Here is a 24984-nt window from a genome sequence, read left to right on the forward strand (position 1 = left end):
TTAAAATCAAGATAAACTGGTTTCTAAGGCTACATCTACGCTGCACAGTTAGGCTATGTCTAGACTATAAAGAAAAGTTGGAAAAAGATACGCAGTTTGCATATCTTTTCCCACTTTTCTTTCAAAAGAGGCTTTTCCAAAATTTGGAGTGTCTACACGGCGCCAAATTTTGGAAAATCCTGCTCTTTCGAGCCATCCCTTCTTCCTCGTAAAGCATGGTTTACAGGGATGGTGAAAGAATGCATCTGCTTTTCTGAAATTTTTTCAGAAAAGTGGGCGCGTTCCTTGGATGCAGCATTGCTTTTCCAGGATACCGGTGGGATCCCGCTGCAATCTAGATGTAGCTTTATTTCAGAATAAGCTATTCCGGAATAGTTATTCCAAAATAGCTTATTTCAAAATAGCACGTCTGCACTGCGTGGAAGCCTCAAAATGAGACCGAGGCAGCTTCCCTAAAGTAGATGTGCTATCTCGATTTAGCGCCCCACCAGCTAAAATAGCAGAAGGGGAGCATCTATACACCCCTTGGCTACGTCTACATTCGCATGATTTCCGGAAATGTTTTAACGGAAAAGTTTTCCGTTAAAAGCATTTTCGGAAAAGTGCATCTAGATTGGCAGGACGCTTTTCCGGAAAAGCACTTTTTGCGGAAAAGCATCCATGGCCAATCTAGACACGCTTTTCCGCAAAAAAGCTGCGATCGCCATTTTTGGGATCGGGGCTTTTTTGCAGAAAACAGTACTATGCTGTCTACACTGGCCCTTTCGGGCAAAAGTCTTTCGGAAAAAGACTTTTGCCCGAACGGGAGCAGCATAGTTTTTCCGGAAAAGCACTGATGATTTTACTTTAGATCATCAGTGCTTTTCAAGAAATTCAAGCAGCCAGTGTAGACGGCTGGCAAGTTTTTCCGGAAAATCAGATGATTTTCTGGAAAAATTTGCCAGTGTAGACACAGCCCTTATGTTGAAATAGCTATTTTGGAATAGGCATTATTCTTCACAGAATGAGGTTTACAGAAGTCGGAATAAGCCGACCGTTATTTTGAAGTAACGGAATTGCTGTGTAGACGCTCACATAGTTATTTCGAATAACGGCCGTGATTCCAAAATAACTTTGCTGTGTAGACACACCCTAAAAGAGCGGCACTAGTTCAGACAGGAACTGTTTTGGGGAAGTCCTCCCTAATGAAAAGACCTAAAATCTCCCTCAGTGACTGGTGATTCTGGGTGCTGCAGTTTTCGGGGACCCCCGTTTGAAATGTTGTTAAGGGCCCGAGACCGTCCAGAAATGCTCAGCACCTTCACCTTAAAGAATCTCCAGAAAATCTCAGGCTGGCCCCCTCAAAAACACAGCCCCCACCGAGAATCACTAGTTGCTTTGGGACATTTTGGCCAAGCTGCTGGGCCTTCCTCACCCCAAAAACCTAGCTCCAGCCCGGAGACACTTTCCACAAGCATGGACCGAGGCCTCTCTCACTTAGTCCCACATCCAGCCACTGGAGAATTTAAGGTCAGAATTCAGGCCCTGGGCTTGGGTGCCCCCCAAGGCCGAACAGACCAGACTCAAGCCGGGGCCGAGTTCTCACTAATAGGAGTGAGGGAATCGGAAAGCAGCCGAACGGTGCCAGAGAGCTGCGCCGGGAGGCTGTACTGAGGACAGCAAGAGAACGTAGCTCAGACAGAGGAGACGGAAGCAAGGTGTCTATGGGCGCCCAGGCTGGGGCTGGTGCCCAGGTGCCATGGCAACCATCATAGTTTGAGATTCTTGACTCCTCTCCCCTGGGCACGGCAGCACGGACTGAACCGTAGGCAAGACTCCGTAAAACCTAAACTGGAAAGGCCTGTCTCACCCCATGGCAATGTCCCTTCCCCCCCAACCGCGCCCCCTCTCCTCCCTCCTCTCCCACTTTCTGAAGCCACCAGCAACGTCAACAGGCTTTGGATCAGGCCCCGAGGAGCCGAGTCCTGAAAGATACTGAAGCACCTTCAAATCCCTGCCCATGCCAGCCCGGCCCACTGGATGCACAGAGCAGCGCCTCTGAATAGGTGACCTGCCGGGGGAGAGGACAAAGGGCCTGACGAAAGCCCAGGGAACCCAGTAGGTTGTGTCCCGCCACCTCCATGGGCTTCAGAGCAGGGCTTGCAGTTGGGTGCATTCAACCTCCCCCTCCCGCAAGAGCGTAACGGCCGGGCTGGCTCAGACCAAAGGTCCATTCAGGCCAGAGCCCTGTCTGCCGACAGCGGCCAATACCAGGTGCCCCAGAGGGAGTGAACAGAACAGGGAATCAAGTGATCCCTCGGACAACAGAGGCTAGACACACCGTTCCTGCCCAACAGCCGCAGATGGACCTACCCTCCATGTTCGATCCCATTGCATACAAATGAATATGCAGATTAGGCCAGGCCCCACTACTCCACATAGCCCTGAATGTTTCTTGGTCCTAGCTGCCGCGGCTTCTGCAGGAAACGCATCGCTCTGTGAAGAGAGGCAAGGCAGGGAGGGAAGGACTATTGCTCATCTCCCCCGCCTCCCGTCTCGGGTATTTTGTTCAACCCAAACTATAACCGGTGGATTCTAGACCCACACTTGGTCAGAACCGCAACCAAACCCCGGTTCCCCTCCCCCCGCTATGCTTTCAGACGTGCTCGGCCCGCAGAGACTGCCTCCCTTTCAGCCGAGGAAGATCTCCACAGATGGAGTCTTGCTTCTCTCTCTGGGATAAACAAAGCGTGTTGTCTCCAGGATGAGAACAGCTTGGCAGCTCCATGTGCTGCTGGGAGACAGCGCTCCTCAAACCACGTGCCATGGGGGAGCGGAGCCTGTCAGGCCACGGCAGACACAACCCTCTCCTCTGGGCCCGTATGCCAGCCCGTTGGCTTCACTGCTGCTAGCGTGGCTTCGGGGGAACCATAAAAGCAGCACGTCGGAGAGGAATTTGGTTTTGGGAAGGCCCTGAGGCCTAGCAGATGGTCAGTCTGGTGCTGTGAGGAACTCTGGGGTCTGTTCCTGGCTCGGGGTCCACCCCTGGCCTGCTAGGCAGCCTTATGCAAGTCACTTCCCTGCGCTGTGCCTCAGTTTCTCCTTCTGTAAAATGGAGCGGATTGTATTGACCGTCATTGTAAAGCACTTGGAGACCTCCCGCTGCCAGTCACTAGATAAGAGCGAGGGAATGATTGTGATCATGGTAGATGCAAAGGAGTTAGATTTCTGAGGAGCTGGGTTCAATTCCTAGTTTTGCTAAGAACTTCCTGCCTGTGCTTCTATTCCCCACTACAAAATGGGGCTCCTTGTCCTTTGTGTCCTGCATTTAGCGGGCAGGCTCTTTGGGGAAGGGCCTGTCTCCTGCGACACACAGCACGGCAAGACCCTGGTGCAGGTCGAGACCTCGAAGGGCAGGCCTACGCTGCAGCAGGGTATCGGCCTCCCTGCCCAAGTCCACAGACTCGCCCTAGTGCGCTAAAAATAGCTGCAACTTTGCGGTTGCTGGGCAAGCTGGAGGCCGGGGTGTCAAGCCTCAGGGTACGGTGTGCGGAGGGGGAGAGCCACGTGGGGCGAGAGCCACGCTCCCAGAAGCCAGAGCCACAGCTAGTCTGAGCAGATCAGCGCAAGTCCCGCTCGGATGACCTGCAGACCTCGGCATCAGGTCTCCCTCTTCTCCCCATTCAGAGCCCCGGGCGCCTCCAAAACCCAGGCCACGTTTTTGAACCTGGGTGCCTCGTGGCTTCAGCTCAGTGCTCCGGGCCAGCCTTCCTCTGCCGGCCACCCACATCCCCGTATCCTGGTAGAACTCACTACGGAGTCGGATACATACAGACGCATACGGTGTCTTTAAAATCCTTGGATCCAGCAAGACCTGCACCAAAGCGATCTCTCACTGCCTTGGAACGACCCCCGCCTCCCCCTCATCCACATGCCTCATGTCTCTCTACTCATGGGAAACACTAAGCCCTCGCCACACGAACCCTGGCAGATGTGGATCAATGCTGCGCAAATGCAAAATTAAAGAGACCACTCAGCGTGCGACTAGGGTCACCCAGAGCAGACCCTGGAACACACTCAATGCCCTATTCCCAAATACCAACAAGGCATCACAGTGAGTCCCTCTACTACTCCCGGTGTAATCACCCGGCTTACCCATCTAAATGTAAAGTTATCCATGCAGAGCAGGGGTGGGGAACCCAAGGCCCATGGGCCAGACACGGTCCCTGACTTGCCTGGATCCGCCCCTCAGGGCTCCTGCCCTGCTCGCCCCACCACCAGCTCTCCAGCCCCTTCTGATCCCCGCTCAACTGATCTTTCTGTGGGTCAGTGGCCTCCAACCCCGAATTAATCTAAATGTAACATCTCTAGTTTCTTGCAGAATGGAAAGCCCAGTTTCTGGCCCACTCTAGCTCACCCCAGGAGGTCAGCTCACAAAGTCCTATATATATAAAAATAAATAAAAATTCAACCTCGACACGGGCCCAACTTCGTTTGGAGTCAAGGGGAGCGCAGCTGGTGCAAGGAGCATCGGGATTTTGCAGTCACAGGGGAGGAAGCAGCAACAACATGATGTTCCAGCTAGGAAAGCAGGCCTAGGGGTCAGCACTGCATTACTACTACAGCCCAGATGGCTGCTTTCCCCGAGGAGCATATGGCTACTCCGCAGTTGAAGGAGCAGTGGTTGGCTTTGTGCTGACCACAGTGCTCTGAAGAGTCCGGTGGACTTTTCCAATGCACCCTAGATTACTCCTTTGTGCCATCCCTGCTACTCTTAGCAGAGGGTCGAAACTTTAGGACTTGGATGGGAACAGCGAGATTCGACCCTGCACTTGGAGCGTTAAGCCGGACACGGGTGATGTGCAGGGAAGACACTACCTCCCAGCTCCGGGATAAAAGGCTGTGCTGTGCATTTCCACGAGGCACTGAAAGCCCCGGTTCCTTTTCTAAAAATCCCACTCGCTCAGGCTGTCATGGTGACAGCCCCTTAATGATCATCTCACTTCTAGCTAATATGGCGCTAATTACATTGGAAAGTAACAGCTCGGAACTTTCTTCCCATTGAAAGCTTTAACCCTTCACCATGCGCCTTCAGAACAGGCCCTGGCAAATGGGGGACATTGATCACATTTAGCGAGATGCCCCAAATCCCCCTCTCGTTCAAAGATTAGGGGAGAAGTTGGTATGTACTCCAGAGTCACCTGCACATCGGGGCGTAACCGGGCTGTGATTTGTCTGGCTTGGGTTATTCCCCCAAAGTCAGATTAGAAGAGATTTGGAATCATGCATTTCCGATGAGTTAACTGTCCCCACCACGGCTGCTCTCTGAGCACCTCCAGCCTGTACTCTGAACCTTGAGCGACCCCCGACACTAGGACCAGACATCCGGTCTGCAACAGCACCCCAGGACTACAACGGAGGGGGTAGCTGCAGTAGGAAACGCCACCCTTCTCTCAACCAAGGGCTCCAGGCCATGAAAACGCCCAAGGGGAACTCAACTTCCCAGGGCCCTGGCAATGAACTAGCTCTTCTACTGAGCCAGCACATGACCATCTGCAGGTCACCTCCCCTGCAACAGTGAGCTCTTCAGGGCAAGCACCGCCACACACGTACATACAGCACCGGGCACGATGCAGCCCGGCCCTTGGCTGTGGGGTCCAGGCATCGACAGCATGAATCAAGCCATTACCCAATGTGACGAAGTGGGGATTGTAGTCACTTTGTGCACTTGATGTTGCATGCGATTTCTACACTCCTGTAGTAACCCCAGTGTGCGCGCTTCAGTTTCCCTGGCACTGCACCACTATCTGGATGGGGATGGGCATTCCAGGGGTGACTCATGGAGGGAGGACAATATCCCAGGGGGCACATTTTGCCAGGGGACGCTGGACAAAGGCTGGAGGAGGGGCTGGGGGCAGACAGAGACGAGCTACCTGGTGTGAGTGAGGCTGGCTGGGGGCAGGGATGGGGGGGCAGGGCTTGGGATTCTGGGCCCCATTCTCCCCAAGATGGATGGTACTGACTGCTTCTGCTTCCTGCGCTAACAAGTCGGGGCTACGCTGCATCCCCGGGAAACTCACAAACCTTCTCTTCTACCTGCCACTGGAGAGTCGCATCTGGCGGCAGATGGGGAAACAGGCCCAGTGACTCCCTTCATCTTCTCCTTCGCCCCCAACTCCCACAAGCCACGTCCCAGCCCCTGTATAACTAGACTGTTGGCGAGCACAAGAATTCCAGGAGGAGAAGCTTTGCATCTGGCGATTGTCTTCGCCCTTGGCCAAGAACGCTCCGGCCCTCTGCGCTCGTGCCGTGAATCCACAGCCTGAGCCCGGTTGAAAGCCGGGGCTGAACACAGGCCCGTGACGGACGGCTTATTTTAGGAAGGAGCGGAGAAAGCGGGAAGGAGATCACGCCGAGGAGAGCGGAGAAGCGCCCGTCATTAGTTAAAAACAAACCCCCATCAGCGCGGCGAGCGCCTCGGCAAAAAGCAAACAAAAGGGCAAAGAGAGCAAGTTGGCAAGGGAACAAAAAAAACAGGCTGATCAGCTGCATCCTCCCGGCTCCGCTCCTGAGCTCCGCTCGGGTGATTTACGAGCTTGGATGTTTGCAAGGCAAGGCTTCCGCCAGCACTGGCCTCCTTCCTCCGAAAGGGGACTCCAGCCCCTGCCTGTGCCCGTACCCCCAGCCTCCAGCATCTCCCTGGGCCTTCTGCACGCAGGCCTTGCGACGGCACGGCTGGAACCCAGGTAAATCTGATGGGCTTTTATGTCACAAGGAGGTACCCCCTGGATTAATGCAGCACTCGCCTCACCCAAAGCTCTGCATTTGGGCCCATCACTGGTGGGTCCTCCCATCCTTCCTCCCAGGCAAAGCTGTGATTCATTCCCTGGGCTCCTAGGTCTAGAAAGCAACCCATCTCCATTTGCTCAGGAAATGCAGCATTAGGGCAAACGCCCTCCTTTGAGTTTACGTTACAGCGTGACTGTCACTGCGCCTCTGAAGTTTCAGCTTCTCCCCTCGCTCTGCAGAAACCTGGTGCCTTTGTGAAGAGCTTTGGAGCCAGGGAAGAAAGAGGCCTTGCAAGCACTAAGGATTGTTATTTCATTCCCGAGCCAGAATCGGTATAATTTACAAACCACGGGTTTGTCCAGAGCAAATATCCCTAATCTAGTGTAACCACACTGATGGTGATGCACACACGGCGGTCACACAAACTCCTTCTCTTGGCACGTTGCATCAGCAGCCCCATTTTACAGATGGGGAAACCAAGGCATGAAAGGGAAAGAGATTTGTGCAAGGTCAGCGAGCAGGGGAGCCAAGAATAAAAGCCAGAGTTCTACTTCAGTGCATAGATGCCTAGAACCGGCAAGGACCTCGAGAAGTCATCAAGTCCAGTCTCCTGCCCTTATGGCAGGACCAAGCACCATCTAGATCATCTCTGCAGGATCCACTCAGCCTCTCACCACTTGTGGTGACAAAGGGAAGTGGAAATTAAACAGCCCTTGATGTGCAATGAAGAGATCCAGGGACTTCTCCGTTTGTAAGCTCTTCCGGGCAGTGACCAAACGGTCACGGATGTTCACACGACATTCAGCACAGGGTGGACCTAGCCCAGATACAATTTTAACAGCAGCGACGACACTGGTGTGATGAACTCTCAAACACATACTGATGGCCCACATTTTCACTGGAATTTATCTAAATGGTTCCATTGTTGATTATATTTTACAGAAAAGTCAAAGTTGAAAGGAAACATTCGGATGAAAGGCATTTTTGCTGTCGTCCACATCGTGAAGTCAGAGTTTTTGACCTTTTGTGGCAGTTTGGGACAAAACCAGATTTTTTAAAAAAAACTTCAGAATTGCCTGCAGAAATGAAGTTTCACTTTTCAGTCACCCCGGATTAATCTTGCTGGAACAGGTGGAACTCCTTGCCCTTTATGCAGGCAGAATAGAGACCAGAATCGTACCAAACAGGAGCAGTGTGTGTGTGATAGCCACCGTCTTAACTAACATATCATAGAAGCATAGAGCTGAAAGAGACCTCAGGAGGTCATCAAGTCCAGCCCCTGCTCTAGGCAGGATCAGTCCCAACTAAATCAACCCAGCCAGGGCTTTGTCAAGCCGAGACTTAAAAATCTCTAGGGATGGAGACTCCACTACTTCCCTAGGGAACCCATTCCAGTGCTTCACTACCCTCCTAGTGAAATAGTTTTTCCTAATATCCAACCTGGACCTCTCCCACCGCAACTTGAGACCATTGTTCCTTGTTCTGCCATCTGCCACTACTGAGAACAGCCTCTCTCCAGCCTCTTTGGAACCTCCCTTCAGGAAGTTGAAGGCTGCTCTCAAATCCCCCCTTACTCTTCTCTTCTGCAGACTAAACAGACTCAACTCCCTCAGCCTCTCCTCATAGGTCATGTGCTCCAGCCCCCTAATCATTTTGGTTGCCCTCCGCTGGACCCTCGCCAATGCATCCACATCCTTTCTGTAGTGGAGGCAAAGTACCAGACACATGAACTGTCACCGCTTGAGTTGAAGAGCTACGGCTTTGTAGCTAGGGGGAGGGAAGGGGTAGTAACTCATGTTCTTTAGAAAGCAGCACACAGGAGGACCTCTGATTAACATACCCCTCCACCCACCAATGGATTACACTGACACTGGCTAAAATGTGACTTGCAATTTACCGCTGCTGCAGCTGGTCGCGTGGTATTAGTATGGGACTTTTTCCTAGAGCAAGCCCGCACATACAAATAATGCACCGGTGCAGCCACGCTGCGTCAGCACTACAGCCATGGGAGTTCTTCCATCGGCATGGCGAACCCTCCTCCCTCCCATTCATGTAGCCGTAGCGATGTCGTGGGTTGGGTCAGGATAACTGCATCCCTCTAGGGGTGGATTTTTCACACCCCGGAGCAACCTAGTTATATCGACGTACGTCTATAGCATAGAACTGGCCACCAAATCATAGGGCTGAGAAATCAAGTCCAGCCCCCAGCACTGGGGCAGGGCCAAGTAAACAAGAGCTTGCAGCGTGGCGAGCTTGCTGCTGCTTTTGTACCCAGCTGCTCAGGTGCAGAACACGCAGCAAAATCCTTAGGGACGTGGGAGGGAATTTCAAAGGCACGCGCAGGAGTTTGTGCATGACTCAACTTGGACTTTCAGTGGGACATGGAAGCCTAATTCCCATTTGAAAACGATCCCCCAGAAGGGCTAAAATCAGAAATTCAGACTCCCCAACTCTGAGCTCAAGGGTAGAGCAAGTCTGGCTAAAACGGGGCCTGGAGCCAAACCAGCCCCGAGACTGGCAAGCAGTGTTCCCTGTAAACTGAGCACTTGGGCAGCTGCCCAGGAGATGCAGGTGCCACCCAGCTGATTGGCAGAGCGCCCACTGCTGACCACAGCCAGCAGCATGTGTTTCTATTGGTGGTGCACATCTGCATGCACCTGGATGGACAGAACAAAATTTATTCTGCACATTGGTGGAAAGACTTAGGAGAAACACTGCTGGCACGGCTACAGTCCAAAGGTGCTCTCAAAGTCACACAGAGCCTGAGCTTTGCCTGTATCCAATTAGCATCTGGGATGGCTAAGTGGCAAAGCTCCTGGGAGGGAAATGTGGGGCAAAAGTTACTCCCCCCAGCTAGAGAGCAGATACAATAGGACAACAAACTTTGAGGATAACTCTCCTTTCCCTAAGACCCTTCTTTTGAGAACATGGGGATAATTCCCCCGGGACTCTCCTAACCATTTATCACCATCCCCACGCAGAGGGCTGGCTCTTTCTTTTACCTCTAATCAGATTTGCAGGAACAGGTCACCTAAACGCCCATAATTCCAGCCACCACTAACCCCTTCACACCCACCTGCCATGAGTCCAAGGCTTCCCAAAGATCTCAGAGAAACAATCCTCAGCAGAAAATGGGTTTAAAATATCCCCGCCTGGGCACAACGTGCTCCAGGAAAGGGCTGGAGAAGGCGGGAGCCAGCAAGGAAGGAAAGGGTTGGATAAAAGTTTGCTGAAAGAGCCGGGTAGGGATTTTTAAATGCCTCACCGGGGCTATTGCATGCAGATTCTCACATCCCTTCCAAACTCAGCTTCCCAGCATGACTGATCCCCCTGCAAGCGCACAGGCTGCATTCCCTGCCTGCATGTAACGTGCCCTTCACTTGCTGCACTTTTGCTCGCCAACCAGCAACTGGATCTGCGGGATAAGGTGCTGCAGAACAGCTGGATCTGCAGGACAGGGTGCTGCAGAACAGCTGGATCAGTGCCGCCTCGGGATACCCCTTGTCCTCCACTTCAAACCCATCCTTGGTAATGCACAGCTCATAAGCCTCGAAAAGCACTTCAGAGGATTAAGCGACAAACACATGGTGCAGGGACACGTTCCCCGGCTGTGGGAGGTGGCTGCAGCCGGGGCAGAGCTCAGCAGCTGGCTAACAGGGCATGGCCTTGTCACACAGCAGTTCAACAGCTGTTCCAGAGGTGGGGGTGTGGAGGGCCATGCTGGAATCACTTCAGGGCCTTTCTAGGGGCTCCTTGTAGCAAAGAGCATGAACAGAAGTGGCGTTCCAGGACGGGTGGGTTAGATCATTGTTTCTCAACTGGTGGTACGTGTACCTCTTAGGGGTACCTGAGAGAAGTCTGGGGATACATCAGCATAACTGAAATTTGGCAAAAAAATTCTGGGATTCCACCCTGCAAAGGCGATAGGGGAGGGGGCGGCGGCATGTGTCTGTCAAAGGGAATGTTTGGAGCTGCGGGCCCGGATATTCACAGCTGCTCTGTGCACACGCCCCAGCGCTGGTGGGAAAAGCGGGTGGCTGCGGTGGCTCCAGTGAGACCCAGGCAGTTCCAAGTTGGGGGGCGGGGAGGGAAAAATAAAATCCCTCCCCCAGGCACCTCTCCTAGTTCGTTTCCTCTCCAGCAGCCTCCCCAGGGTGCTTCAGCGGGGAGGGCGGCTGAACTGGAGACATGCATTACCCCTACCCCCTCCAGCAGCTCAGTACAACGCATCCCCATCGCCCCTTCCCCAGGGTCTGAGGAGAGGAGCTAAAAGGCAGTGAAGCACAGAATACTAGGACTGGAAGGGACCTCAAGAGGTCATTGAGTCCAGTCCCCTGCCCTCATGTGAAGTGGCACAATAAGCTTTGCTCCCAAGGGGACCCTCCCCCACATCAGCGGTGTAGTGAGGGGGGAGCAGTTGCCCCCAGGCACCACACTAGGGGGGCACCGGGCTGAGGTGGGAGCGCACAGCCCCACGCGACTCTGGGGGACCCCTTGCTCCCTCCTGACGAGACGCCGAGGCAGGGCCGGGCGGCGGGAGCGGGCACTTCAAAGGCAGAGTTACCATATGTCCAGTGCTTGGCTCTGGGGGAGGGGAGGGGCATTGCATTAGAGCAGGGGGTTGGGGGTACTTGGCTCTGCACATGGCGGGGGGGCGGCATTGGGTTAGAGCAGGGGGTTGGGGGTACCTGGCTCTGGAGGAGGGCTGGGTGCATTGGGTTAGAGCGGGAGGGGTTGGGGGGGTTGTTGTTTTTTAAAGGGGTACTTTATTAGCAAAAAGGTTGAGAAGCCCTGGCTTAGAGGAGCCCTTGCTGCCTTTGGGAGCAGCCTGTTTTGTGTCTCTGGCTCCTTGCGTGGCCTTGTTCTGAGCTCTCAGGAGGGGCTACGTTGCAACAGTCCAACCAGAGTATTTCTAGCTTTATTTTTCCTGTGGGCCATGAAACGTAACAGAAAGCTGGTGAGGAGGATGGGATTATAAATCATCATGCAGATGGGCAGGGATGGGGTCCCTCCCCTCTGTTTGCCAGAAGCTGGGACCGGGAAGGATTCCCTGTTCTGTTCACTCCCTCTGGGGCATCTGGCATCCGCCACTGTTGGCCGACAGGACACTGGGCTAGATGGGCCTTTGGTCTGACCCAGTACGGCCGTTCTTATGGAAGAGAGAAAACAGGCTGCTCCGGAGAAACCGCGTAAGTGACAGTTTGCAATTCCAGGCCAGAACTCAATACACCCCCGGGCCAAGCAACCAGACCTGGGAAGAATGGCTCAAGGAACACGCAAGACTGCTATGCATTCCTATGAAGACTGAACCATCTACTAGAGCACCTGACTAGGTCTTGGGAGTCATGGGTGCAAGTCCTCAGTCTGACACAGCCCCCATGTGATTTTAGCCCCCAGTTTTCCATTTGCGGTAACAGGGCTTCTCCTCAGCATCTGCACAGGAGCAGAGGCTAAACATGTCCAAGACTGGGGGGTGCTTACCCAGGGACCTCACAGAGACCAAAGCTCTTTATTAGACAAGCTCAGCCCTTCTCAACTGCAAAGAGACCTCCGATTTTATGCCCGTGCAAAATAAGTGCTAATTGGTTTGACGAACGGCCGGTGGAACAAGAGCTCAGTCGATGGGCTGAGGCCTGGCTAGTCTCCGTTGGCCAGATTTTCAGCTACACCAAATCCAGTTTCAAGTTCGGTCCCCAGCCCTTCTGAAAGTCAGGCCCCACGGCTATTTCTTCACATCACTAATGTCCGATTAGTCACCTAGTCCTGGACACTGTGTCCGCTCAGTTGGAAGGCCCCCAAACGCCCATAGGCTGGGCCTACACAGTTTTTAGGCTGGGAGAACCACAGCAGTTAGGGTATGTCTACACTTGCACCCTCTTTCAAGAGAGGGATGCAAATGAAGACATTTGAAATTGCAAATGAAGCCGGGATTTAAATATCCCATGCTTCATTTGCATATTCACATTGTGGTGCTATTTTGAAATAGTGTAACCGCCACCAGGAGGATTTGAACCTGGAACCTCTGACCCAGAACAGAACATGGGAGCCTCTACCCTCGGAGCTAAAAACCAGCTGGCTCCCAAGCCCATGCTGTAGAGGTCTTGATCTTAACTGTTGCTGTGGTCTAGATACCACTTGCACTGCTCAGTAACCACACTAGGTGGGTGGATTACAATAGCGCTATTTTGAAATACCAGACGCTGTTAAGACATGGTTATTTGAAGAGAAAACCCTTCTCTCGAAATAACTGATAAACCTCATTGTATGAGGAAAAAGGGTTATTTCGAGAGAAGGGTTCTCTCGAAATAACCGCATCTTAGCATCTGTTCTCTCAAAATAGCGTCATAATGAAGATATGCAAATGAAGCATGGGATATTTAAATCCCGGCTTCATTTGCAATTTCAAATGTCTTCATTTGCATCCCTCTCTCGAAAGAGGGTGCAAGTGTAGACATACCCTTAGGGCGATTACACTTATAGTGGTATAAAAGTACCTTATACCAAGATAGCTTAATCCAGAACAGGCAGGCAGATAAGCTATGCCGGGATGAATGCATTCATCCTGTTGTAACTGTGTTCCACCCTAACTAAACCAGTATTGCTACACAGTAATAGCTCGAAATACCCAACTTACTCTCTGGAGAGCTGCGGAAACATTTCTAGTCTCAATACTAGACCAGCACTGTTGCAAGCCAACCTGATTCTGCAGAGTATTATATACGGAGGAGCCTTTTCACTCTATTTGCTCAGTGAGTTGGTGCTTTCCATTGGCATGGAGAGGGGGGTTGGGAGAGAGTATATTTCCCTAGCTCTAGATCTCTACACAGAAACTTCACCCTGCCTACCTAGCCGCCGCGCAGGATGCAAATCCCATGGTCACCAAACCCCGAACTGGGGACCAGGAGCTAGGCACAAAGCTAGGGACACCCTGTGTGGGGTTCACAGCAAGGGGGACAGGCCGAGCAACCAGCACAACCGAGGAGAGAAACAAAGGAGGCGCTTCCCCAGCCCAGCGTCCAAAAACAGGGCGTTTCCTCCGCGTGCTAAAAGGCTTCCCATTGAAGCCGACGAGGAAATGTGGCGCTGAACCCCAGGAGAAAGGAGCAGAGAGAGAGAGACATATAACGCAGCGCGGCAGCCTGCCGCCGCTTTGGAAATGGACAGCATGTGACAAACGATCGTGGGAGAAAGCCCCTGAACGACACAGAAGAGCTGTCACTCGTGCCGATGTTGGATGGACTGTAACCTCGTCTGACAGGGACCCGGTGGCTCTGGCCCCTTCTCCGCTCTGCCAGCGCCCAGCTCGATTGGCACGCCAAGGACGAGACATTTATGTGGACGTTCATCCGCTGGAGGCAGAATCTCCTCGGTGATGGACAAGGGGAGTCGTTTGAGGAAAGGGGCGGGGAGCGGAAAGGGGGCATGGATCAAGGGGGGAGTGCGGAGCAAGGTGCACAGGGAAGGGATGGTGCTTTCTCACACGCACACGCACATGCACACGCGGTAAATGAGGGGACTGCAGACGCCATTGCAGAAGAGGAGGAGGCTAGCTCGGCCGCTGCAGATATCTGAGGCTAGGCCACGGCACAAAGGGCACGTGCCAAGGAACCGGAGACGTACGCGCACGATGCCGTGTACTCCCCATGCTGCCTGCACACACAGGGCCGGCCTTACCATGAGGCAAACTGAGGCGACCGCCTCAGGTGCCAGAGTGTGGAGGGGCCACCACTAGGACCCAGAGAATTGAGACCTTTCAAAGTTTTGGCCCAAGCGAGGGACCATGGGGGAGTCATTTGAGCTCCCCGCCTCAGGTGCCAAAATGTTGTGGGCCGGCCCTGGCGCCTCTCAGCCTTTAGGGGCAAGGCTGGAATCCTGTGACCCAGCCCTGCCCCATCGCCATCTCTCATCCCAGAAATGCCCCCGCGCCAGCCTAGAACAGCCGCAGACTCTCTGCTGACTCCAGGCTTGCAAGCAGCCAGCCAGAGACATCTGGGCTGGATCGTCCCACCCCCTGGAGCCCTCCCTGCCAAGGTGGTGAGAGTGGAGGCCAACTCCTGACTCCACAGGGCAGGGAACCCGTGGGGAAGGATCCCTGCCCCCCTCCCAAATTGCCAGTACAGGAGCTGCCCTGCTTGAACACCCTGCCAGAGGCTTTTCTGGCCCCTTGCTCTCTCTGCAGCTGCTCAATACAGAGACGTCAATACACTGAGCCGGCACCTTCCTGCCCAGGCTTCTGGCAACAGCACAGCACTAACTCCACCCTGAGAGCCCCGGGTGGGGCCTTCTGCTCAGCGCCCCAGGGGGAAGCGCCTCTGTGTGGCCTCCGATGACGCCCTCCTCTCTGGCATGCAGGGGGAGTCACGCCTGAGGAGGGTCCAGCCTGCAGAGCAGCCGAGGGGCAATCCAGGCCTCTGGGACCTGACTCCAGGCCTCTGCTCTGTGCTGGCTGCTAGGGAAGGCAGGGAGCGGTGCTGAGAGCTTCGCCCTTCGTGGCTTCCCTCCCTCAGGCTAGCACACGGCTCTCCGCACATCCAGCCCCGCCAGGCAGACCGGCCTCTGCAGCACAAGCTGCTTTCATGCCAGCCCCGAGGCTGCAGCAGCCACAGGCACCAGCCCAACCAAACCTCCCTCGTCTCCGGGACCTGGGCAGGCCACACCACACATCATTCCCGCAGGGGGCAGGACGAGGGGGTTACGGCACCGAGGGGGTCTCATCGTCAGGAGCTCAGCTGCTGTGGCCCCCGGCAGCGGGACCGCCAGGGGCAATGCCGGAAGGAAGCGGTGCCGACCCCACAGGCGCTAAGGGAAACAGTAGCTGCAATGAGGGACATTAAAGGGTTTATTCATGGAAACGAGTAACGGCTGAAAAGCCCCCCTTCCCACCCACCATGCTGTTGCCTCAGTATCAGAGGCAGCAGCGTGGGGGAGGGCAGGCAGGAGCCAGTGGGGGAGGGAGACGGCTTTTAAGCAGGATCCCAGTGAACGCCAGCTCCCACGGAGCCGCCTACCCCTGCAGCAGTGTGGGAACAGGAGACGGGGGGGGAAGGGGAAGGTGACTCCGTGGCTTAAAAGCCGGCTCCCCCCAGGCACTGGGGAGGGGGCTAGCGTGTAACCGTGAAGGTTAACCCGTGTGCCCAGGCTCATCAGTTAACTGTTCACACAAATGCAACGGCGCAGCCCGAGCTGAAATCCCTTCGCTTGAGGTCCGGATGGGGACGGCTGGGCGGCAGCTCGCTGAAAGGCTTAAAAGGAGTCGAGCGCCGGGGGAGTGGGAAGGCAGCAACCCAGACCCAGCCTGGACAGGAGAGCTGGAATCTGACCCTTCCCCAGGTTGATGGCCAAGTACCCCTCCATCCTTTCCACAGGCACCTCGGCTGAGCCTCGAGGGACGCACGGAGGGCTGGGGGCAGCAGGAAGAACAGCACAAATCTCTCCCCCGCGCCAGACCCCACAGCACACAGTGGAAACGGCAGAGCATCCTTGACCTTCTCAGACGGGCTTCCCGCCTGCTGGATTAACCCCGCGTGCGCCAGGCAGCCGAAGAGGTTTGCTCCCAAGACAGAAAGGAACCTGCAGAGCCTGCTCATGGACACCTGGCAGCTGGCCGCCCTTGGTCGCACAGGGCCAGCTGCTGGGGAGTGGGTACCAACGTCCCCAATCTTGCAGCCTCTCAGACCTACCAGGAGCGACGCGAGAGCATCAGACAGTGGGACTGTGCAACCAGGAGGACACCCACACAGACTCCCAGCAAACCCTGGTAGAAGCAGCAAGACCTCCAGAGTATCTGGAGGGACATGAACGCATCTGGAAAGTGGCATAAAGGAGCTGACCTTGGGTCGGAGAGCCCATTCCTTGGGGAGCATGGAATTTCTGCTCAGAACCCCTTTGGATGAGGGACCTGGAGAAAGCGAGCCAGGAAGAACCTAGTTTGCTGGGACAGTAGGGCTACGAGACAGGTCACGCTGATACTGGACACACAATGGCCTTTCAGCATGTAATACCGGCCTCTGTGCATGTCCCCCGTACCTCGGCATGATGCATCATTTCTTGCTAACAAGCAACCCTACCGGCGAAGCGATATATTTTCCTGCCAGCCGGCATCTCCTCTGGGACTGCCGGATTCTTTTCCAGCCGTACAAAGAGAGCTCTTGTCTCCCTCATTAGTCTGGCATTCCTGGCTTCCAAATACAAGCTCAAAGGACTGATTCACCATAAATCAGAGCTGTCCACAAAGTGATGGTCTGATCCCAAATATTGGCTGCACAAGATGCAGGGCAGCATTTCCCCAAGTGCAGCACAACACCCCGCCCCACCACAATGCCCCTACTTTGGAACCATTCGCACCGGTGATTACCCAAGGCGGAGGCCGGGCTCTCTTTCCTCCACAGGTTTTTAGGATGGAAGTTAAGAGTCTATATTTCAAGGGCATTCACGCCTGCAGCTGACCTGACCAGAGCAAGGTAAAAAGGCTGAAAACATTTTCCATTAATGTACATGCCTTTCTGATTTTTGAAGGCCTTTGCTAGGATCTTCACAGGCACCAAACACTGCCAAAGCAAAGGAGTTTAGTGGCAGGAATTTGAGGAAATGACATATTTTGAGCCAATACTGCAGAATATTGACAGGAAGGGAATTCCTGGCTCAGTTTTCAGAACCCTAATACTAAGATTTGTGTTCATCCTAAGACGGATGAAACAGATACCAGGCCCACCCAATCAAACCAGCTCAAACGCTGGGCGTCAAATACAGTGACTTGCTTGCAAATGATCTATAGGCTGCAAATTACTTGCCGAAATTATATCAGAAGGCTCAGACAATAATCCACTCTATTTCAGGCCAATTTGCAAACGGAAAAAAGAAGTGAAAGTCAATAAATAAGTTGTCCATTGTGAATCATTACTACAGATTTATCCCGACCTGAAGGTAAAGTGCAATGGGGAAAAGCTACTGTTTATATCCATGACACTCAGACTTCAGTAGTCAGGAGCCAAATTAGCAATTACCCAAAAGAGCCAAAGTCGTGTGAATTCACTGTTTCATTTATTACAGCTTATTACCCTCACAGCAAAATGACTCACCAAGTAGTACTATTTTATCAATGACAACTGGTTAACATAGTAAAAGCACCCTGATTGGTTAATAATTAAATCAAACCGTGTTTTAAAATTACATGCTGCAAAGAGTTGGGGAGGGGAGCATGCCAAAATCTTCCAGGCGGTACATCAACTCATCTCGATATTTGCCTAGTTTTACAACAAATGACATAAAAAGCACAGACAGTCGGCACAAACTGAAATTTCATACAATTACTTGCTCATACTGCTTTATGTACTATACGCTGAACTGTAAGTACAGTATTTAAGGAAGCAATTTTCAGTAACAGTGTGCTGTGACACTTTTGTTTTTCATTCTCGTGTTGTAAGCAAGCCGTTTTCAAGGGAGGTGAAACTTGTGGGTGCACAAGACAAATGAGGACCCCCCCCCCCCCGAGGAGTACAGTAGCTGGGAGGGGTCAACAGCCACGCCCACGGCTCACTCGGATGTACCCTGCTTTGAAACCAGGAGAGGATTACACCACACTAGGGTAGGGCTTTTCAAACTTCTTTTCTCATGACCCAGCTGAAGAAAATTGATGATGTGACCCAATATAATTTGACTGGAGTGTGGGCTCCGGGGTGGGGCTGAGGATGAGAGCTTTGGGGGGCGGGAAGCGGCTCCGGCTTTGGGGGGCAGAAGGGGCTTACCTTGAGTGTCTTCTGGTCAGCGGTGGGGGGGGGGGGGGGGGGGAGAGGGGAGGCTAAAGGCAGCTTCCTGCCTCTCCAGGCGCGGCAGACTATGCTGCGCCCCAGAAGCAGCCAGCAGCTGGTACCCAGCCAAGGGGAGCGCAGAGCTAGTGCTCAGTGTGGGACAATGCACAGCGTTTGCTGTCCCTCCCCCCCCCCACACACACCTAGGAGCTGGGCCTGTTGTCAACCACTTCTGGGGTGCAGCACCATCTGTGGTGCAGGACAGGCAGGTAGCTGCCTTAGGACCCCCACTGGTCACCTGATCCCCCTGCAACAACAAGACTCAGGGCCTGATGTGCCAGGACCCCTTACTGGGTCGTGACCCATAGTTTGAGAACTACTGCGCTAGAGTACTTTAAGTGTACATCTGTGGGGTCTACATGGATGCTTGATGGGGTGTGAATTTACCCCACACTTCTCCAAACTAACAGCTGGTCTACAACAGAAAGTTACGTGGGTCCAGCTACGTCACATGGGAGTGTGACACACACACACACACACACACACACACGTAAGCTGATCTAAGCCCCAGCATAGAGAGCAGTCGACAGATAGAAGAATACTTGTGGGGAGGTGGATTTACTAGCGACTGGAGTGCAGATGTTCACCAAGTGTTCGTGCAGACAAGCCCGTAATCTCCTGACCCTAATTCATGGTTCAGAGGTTGGAGCCTGCTACCTCCCAAAGTCATAGGGCTGTGTGTCCATTGCAACACAGAGATGGTCTCCACATTTCTCTCAAACACACACGGTCTGCCCCCTCCCCCCGCACTCCCATCTTATAAGCTCTCATCCTGTTGAGAAAGGATGCTCTGTAGGGCTGGAGTCCCTATAACCCCCCCCCCCCAAACCACTAGGCAAGGCTCCCTGCTGCAGCTGTCTACACACACCCTCAAGAAACACCTATCACATCCCCCGTGTGAAGGAGAATCCTGCACGGACATTTCCACTGAGTCCTACTGAGCTGGCTAATGGGGTCTGTACTCCTGAGCCCAGGGGGGGAAAAAAATCACATTTATGTCCCTTAGAAAGCTCAGTTTCGGCTGGAAGCCTGGATCAAGCAACTCAGGGGCAACCAAGCGGCTCTTTGGTGGCTTTCTCCTCTCTCGGTGCAGCATGATTTGCAGCGAGGATGCACCCAGCCTGCAGCAAAGCTCCTTCCCACAGACACCTTTATTATTTGTACTGCGGGAGCACCAAGAAGCCAAATCAGGGGACCGAGCCCCGTTGCGCTAGGCACTGTACAAACATCCGGGCCTGCCGTGGAGAGGGCAAGTGGCTACTGACCGACGGGGCGGCGCAATCACAGGATTACGCGCAGCATGACAAACAGCAGTCACAGCACCCCAGTTGCCTGGCTCGGCTGAAGGGTATTTTTAAAAGCTTGTCCCCTCAGAGGAGAGGTTAGAGCCGTAGCCGGAAACCTGAGATCCATTCCTAGCTCTGCCACAAGCTGCCTGCCTGACCCAATGTGAGTCTCGCTAAGCCTCGCTTTCCTCCATCATAAGGGATCATAGCAGATTGCTCCCACGCAGGGCACGGTGCGGTGCTCAGATACCACAGCAGGGGACCTTTTTAGCACTGAGGTCTCTAAGTGATAACAGAGAGGTACATTGAGCCCCTCTGCCCCCCTCCCCTCACATTCCCCCCAGCAAGCAGGGGCTGCCCCTCTGCAAAGTTACTGGACCTGGCCAGGCCTGCATCTCTCCTGCCTTGCACCTTTCACACCGTGAATCAGCACTCTCGGTCACATGGGGGGGGGGGCAGGGCAGCATTTAACATCCCCATTACACTGCTGTGGAGGAGTCCTGCCCCAAATCGGGAGGGGGGGGGCTCACAGGGAACACAATGCCAGCAGATGCTCTAAGCAGGGAACCCCCTCCCCCCGGTGCAAGCCAGCAAGCAGCCCCACCCTTGCGGGCCTTGTGACATGCCGGCCATATGGCTGGAGGGGCCTGTGGGAAGGGGGGCAGGGGGAGTTAGAAGAAGCGGTCAGAAGGCACGGCTCTCTAGCTCTCCCGGGCAGCTGGTCTAGGTTATGCCAAGCACTGCGCAAGTCCTTGGCAGCCTCCAAAATCCAGGAAGTGCAAAGATGGCACAGAGCCACCCTGAGCTGTGCTGAGCCAAGCAAATGGACCTGAGCAAAGGAACAGACTGCGTCGTTAGGCTGAGTGGAAAGCCAGTATCTTGCTCCCAGGAACACTCAGACCATCAACATCCTTCCTTGTAGGTGCAAAGTACGTCACAAAAGAAAACCCAGTTAGCCCTCTTTCTTGCCCTTACGTTCCCAGGTGCTTTCTGCACCCCCCATGGCAGGTTTCAGAGGTAGCCACGTTAGTCAGTATCAGCAAAAACAAGGAATTTCTTACGGCATAAGCTTTTGTGAAGGACAATTCACTTCCTCACTTCGTGTATCTGATGGAGCGAGTCGCCACTCATGAAAGCTTAAGCCATAATAAAATGGTTAATTTTTTAGGTGCTACCGTGCTCCTTGTTCCTCCGCAACCTAGCTCTCCCTGCTTGGCCAGAGTTTGATGTACTGTCCTTTCACCTCTCCCAAGGGCTGATCAGCCTGCAGGTGAGTTTAATTAAAGCCAGAGAAGGAGGACATGTCAGGTGCCATCACTCCTGGTGCGAGATCTGGGTCACAGTATGCAGGCCTCAGCCTGGAAAAGGCCATTCCATTAACTTCCTCCTCTCCTCCCAGGTAAGTGGGAATAGAGGAGAAAAGAAGATCAAAGCAGATTCAAGGGGGAAATAAATTCAGCTCTGAACAGATCAACCTGCTTCCCTTCCAGGGGCTGCCCAGAGCTGAAGGGGGCAGAATGAATGGGGCCTTCTGAGTGCCAAGGATTGTCTGGCTTGCTGCAGACACCCAGCATCCCAGGGTAGGTCAGGACAAGAGCCAGAGGCCTGGAAGGAGACAGTGGCGGTTTAACCACAAGAAAGCGGGACAAGGGCACCTGTTCAAAGCTGGGAGCTGTGGCTGGGTTTGCCAGGGTAGGAGCCGCACCGGGGGCGGCTGGATGCGCTGGGCACAGCCTCCCCTCTCCCTGTGCGGTTTGCTCAGACACGCTCCGCTTCCTTCCCCAGCCCCACAGAGCTCCCCATTTCCAAGCCTGAAGTGGGTCCAGGAAAACCCTTCGCTCCCCCCGTCTCCCTAAAGCACCGCACCCATGGGGGTCATACACACCCAGCACCCTCGCCAAGGGGCGGCCACGTCACCGCGTGTCCCCAGCAGCCTGGGATACTGGGCGAGGCCCCCAGCTGGACTCTGGGAAATGCACCCCCCCCCCACACACACACACACTGAACAAGCCACGTGCCCTCCAGCCTCGCCACCCAGGCCTTGCAGCAGCCGGCTGACCAATGCCAGCGGCCCCCTCGGAGAGATGGGAGCAGATGAAAGTTCCCGGGCCATGAAACTTTCCCCATCGCGGGGCCGTTCGCAGGAAGAAGGTCCCAGCCCAGCCGGGCTTCTATTAGCGAACCGCCCTCCCGTGTTCCCCGCCCTGCCAGCGCCGGGAGCCCGCCGGGGCTGGGGTGGGGTGGAGTTGGAGGGGGGCAGCCCCGACCCAGCGGCGTGGGGTCCCGCCGGAGTTTGCAAACTTCGCCCGCGCGAGAAGCGGCCTCGGCTGGCTGCCCAGGGCGCCCCCTGTCGGGCGTGAGCGCGCAGCGCCGCCGCCGCGGGCCCCAGGAGCGCACTTCGGGTACGGGCAGGATCCGCGGGCAGAGCGGCCCGAGCCAGCACAGTCACCCCCCATGGCCGCTCCGAGGGGGGGGGGGCAGCCCCCCTGCTGGCCTCTACGGCCCCCGCGAGTCGCCTCCGGTCCCCACACGCTGCACAGCCCGGAGTCCGCATGGGAGGCGGGAGCCCAGCGCCCGTCACCCCGCCTCTGGGCGTGGGGGGGGGCTGATCCCCAGTTCTCCTGCCCCCCGGGGCAGCTGCGCGCAGGGCTAACACGTTTCCCTTCAGGGCCGGTTGGTTTATTTCAAACATCCGATGGGGGGGGCGCACATCAGCCTCCCCTCCGCCAGGCTGGGGTTCCCGGCCGGGGGCCCCGGAGGGTGGCTGACCCTGAGGAAGGGGCTGGGCTCCCCAGCTCCCAAGCGCTGATCCTTTTAGACGGAGAGGAAACGGGGGCAGCGGAGGCCGGGGAGGGAGGGGGGGCACCACACAAGTCTTCCGCTGCCAACCCTTTAAGTCCAACTCCGCCTGGATAGTTAGTTGGGGGGTTTACACGCCGAACCCGCGCAGCTCCGGAGTGGGACCGCTTGCTGGAGCAGGAAGGGGGCAGATTCCCTGACTTGTGGGTCTGGGCGCAGCTCCCCCTCCCTCCCACGCGTGTAACCCCCTCGGGCGGGCTGGTTTCCACGCACGCGGAGCTGGCGGCGGTCGCGTTCGCACCGGACGAACCGCGGCTCATCAGCCGCAATTTGCGGGAGATTATTTTTAAATAGCAACTCCACAATGCACCGTGATTGCCGCTCCGCAGCCTCTTCTACCGGGGAGCGACTGGCAGCCCGAGAGCCGGTTCTCCTGCAGCCACCAGCCGCCGGGAAAGGACAGGGCTGGCTCGGAACAAGACCGCCGAGTCCCAACGAACCAGCCCCCCGCCCCCCACAAACCACCCTCCTTTGCAGCCCCCCCGGCAACTCCCAACCCCCCCCCCCTTTTGCAGTCCCCCCGGCAACTCCCAGCCCCCCCACTCCCCACCCTCCTTTGCAGCCCCCCCGGCAACTCCCAGCCCCCCCACCCCCCACTCCCCACCCTCCTTTGCAGCCCCCCCCGGCAACTCCCAACCCCCCCACCTCCTTTTGCAGTCCCCCCGGCAACTCCCAGCCCCCCCCCACTCCCCACGAACCACCCTCCTTTGCAGCCCCCCCGGCAACTCCCAGCCCCCCCACCCCCCACCCTCCTTTGCAGCCCCCCCGGCAACTCCCAGCCCCCCCACCCCCCACCCTCCTTTGCAGCCCCCCCGGCAACTCCCAGCCCCCCCACCCCCCACTGCAGCCCCCCCCGGCAACTCCCAACTCCCCCACCCCCTTTGCAGCCCCCCCTGCAACTCCCAGCCCCCCCCACTCCCCACGAACCACCCTCCTTTGCAGCCCCCCCGGCAACTCCCAGCCCCCCCCCACTCCCCACGAACCACCCTCCTTTGCAGCCTCCCCCCCCCCCGAAGCCAAGCCCTGCTCCCCAAGAAGCCCTGCCCAGAGTCTGCTCCAGAAACTAGCCCGGGGAGGGGGGCGCTGCGTTCCCCAGATGAAGCAACAGCCCAGCTCCTCAACTGGAGCTAACCGCTTGGTCCCGCGTCGCCCCCACCGGCCCAGGGCTCGAACTGGAGTCGCGCTGGTTTACACCAGGTGGACTCGGGGGGGAGGGGCGGAATCAGATGGGGGGGGGGGGGCACTCACCCAGCACCAGGTCCAGGAGGTCCCACAGCAGCCAGCACAGCCGCAGGCAGCTCATCTTCCGCATGTTGGCCCCCGCGAGGAAAACTCCATCTGGTTCAGAAGCGCCCGAGCCGCCTGCACGGCGGGCCGAGGAGCACGGGACAGCGGCGGGGGTCAGACATCGCCGGAGTCCGGGGGAACGGGGGAGGAGGGGAGGGAAGAGCCCGGCTCCCTGCCCGAACCAAGCGGGAGAGGCGCCGCACCTGGGCGGCTGGCGCGCTCGCTCCTGGCTCGCCGGAATCCAAATCAGCTGCCCGAGTTTAGGCTGAAATCTGCGCTCCCTGCGCTCCCCCGCCCCCTCCCCCGCGTCCCCTCTTGCGCTGGCGCCGGTGCATGAGACAGACTTTCCCTTAATCCTCGCGGGCTGCTGCGCTCCCGGCCTCTAAGCCGATTTATTGCAGCGAGAGGGAGACAGCACAGATCAGCCCCCCTCCCCTTCCCACGGCCCCCACCCTCGGGGGCTTGTTTTAGCTGCTTAACCCTTTCCCGGCCGGCAAAAATACACCGCCCCCCCCCTCGCCAGAGCCTCCAGCCTCCCCCGCCCCGTTCGCGCGTGTGGCTGGCGCGGGCTCACAGCGCAGATGGGGAGCAGGCGCAGGTGGGGGGCGGGGGGAGACGCAGCGCAGTTCAGCTGCCCCCGTGCGCTCTGGTGAAAGTTGTGACAGCAGCTGTCGTGATAATCCCCGTCTCTGCAGGGCTGCGCAGAGCGGGGGGGGGGGGGGCAGGATCAATCCCCCCCCCCGTTGGGCACCCCCTGCCCTAAAGCAGCGCCCCCGCCCCGGCCCCCAATCCCGCAGTGCAGCTGGTCCAGGCTCCCTTTTGCTCCGCACGCGGCAACCAGGGCGACCCACGAGGGTTTCTTGTCAATTTCTTGCTGGTTTCTTGCCCTGCCCTGCTCCCTCCCTTTCCCGATGCCCCCAGGCCTTGATTTGTATGTGTAAATAGTTTCCTTTTGTCGAGGGCAAGAGCGCCTACTA

The 24984-nt window shown here is 55.9% G+C and overlaps 1 protein-coding gene across 2 annotated transcripts in view; it reads right to left on the bottom strand.

Moving 5' to 3' along the window:
* The window catches only part of IGSF21 (immunoglobin superfamily member 21), a 299719-nt gene extending 275183 nt beyond the window's left edge, over positions 1–24536 (bottom strand). The window contains exon 1 of one of the 2 annotated variants that reach the window (XM_089773099.1): positions 23969–24536. In XM_089773099.1, coding sequence (XP_089629225.1) covers positions 23969–24032 — 64 coding nt within the window. In that variant the 5' untranslated portion in view covers positions 24033–24536. The remainder of the gene's footprint in view (positions 1–23968) is intronic. The other variant, XM_075906417.2, reaches the window with a different exon arrangement.
* Between the last annotated feature and the right edge of the window lie 448 nt (positions 24537–24984).

Source organism: Pelodiscus sinensis, chromosome 24 (genome assembly GCF_052426305.1).
Source record: "Pelodiscus sinensis isolate ZL-2025 chromosome 24, ASM5242630v1, whole genome shotgun sequence".
Taxonomy (NCBI): Eukaryota; Metazoa; Chordata; order Testudines; family Trionychidae; genus Pelodiscus; species Pelodiscus sinensis.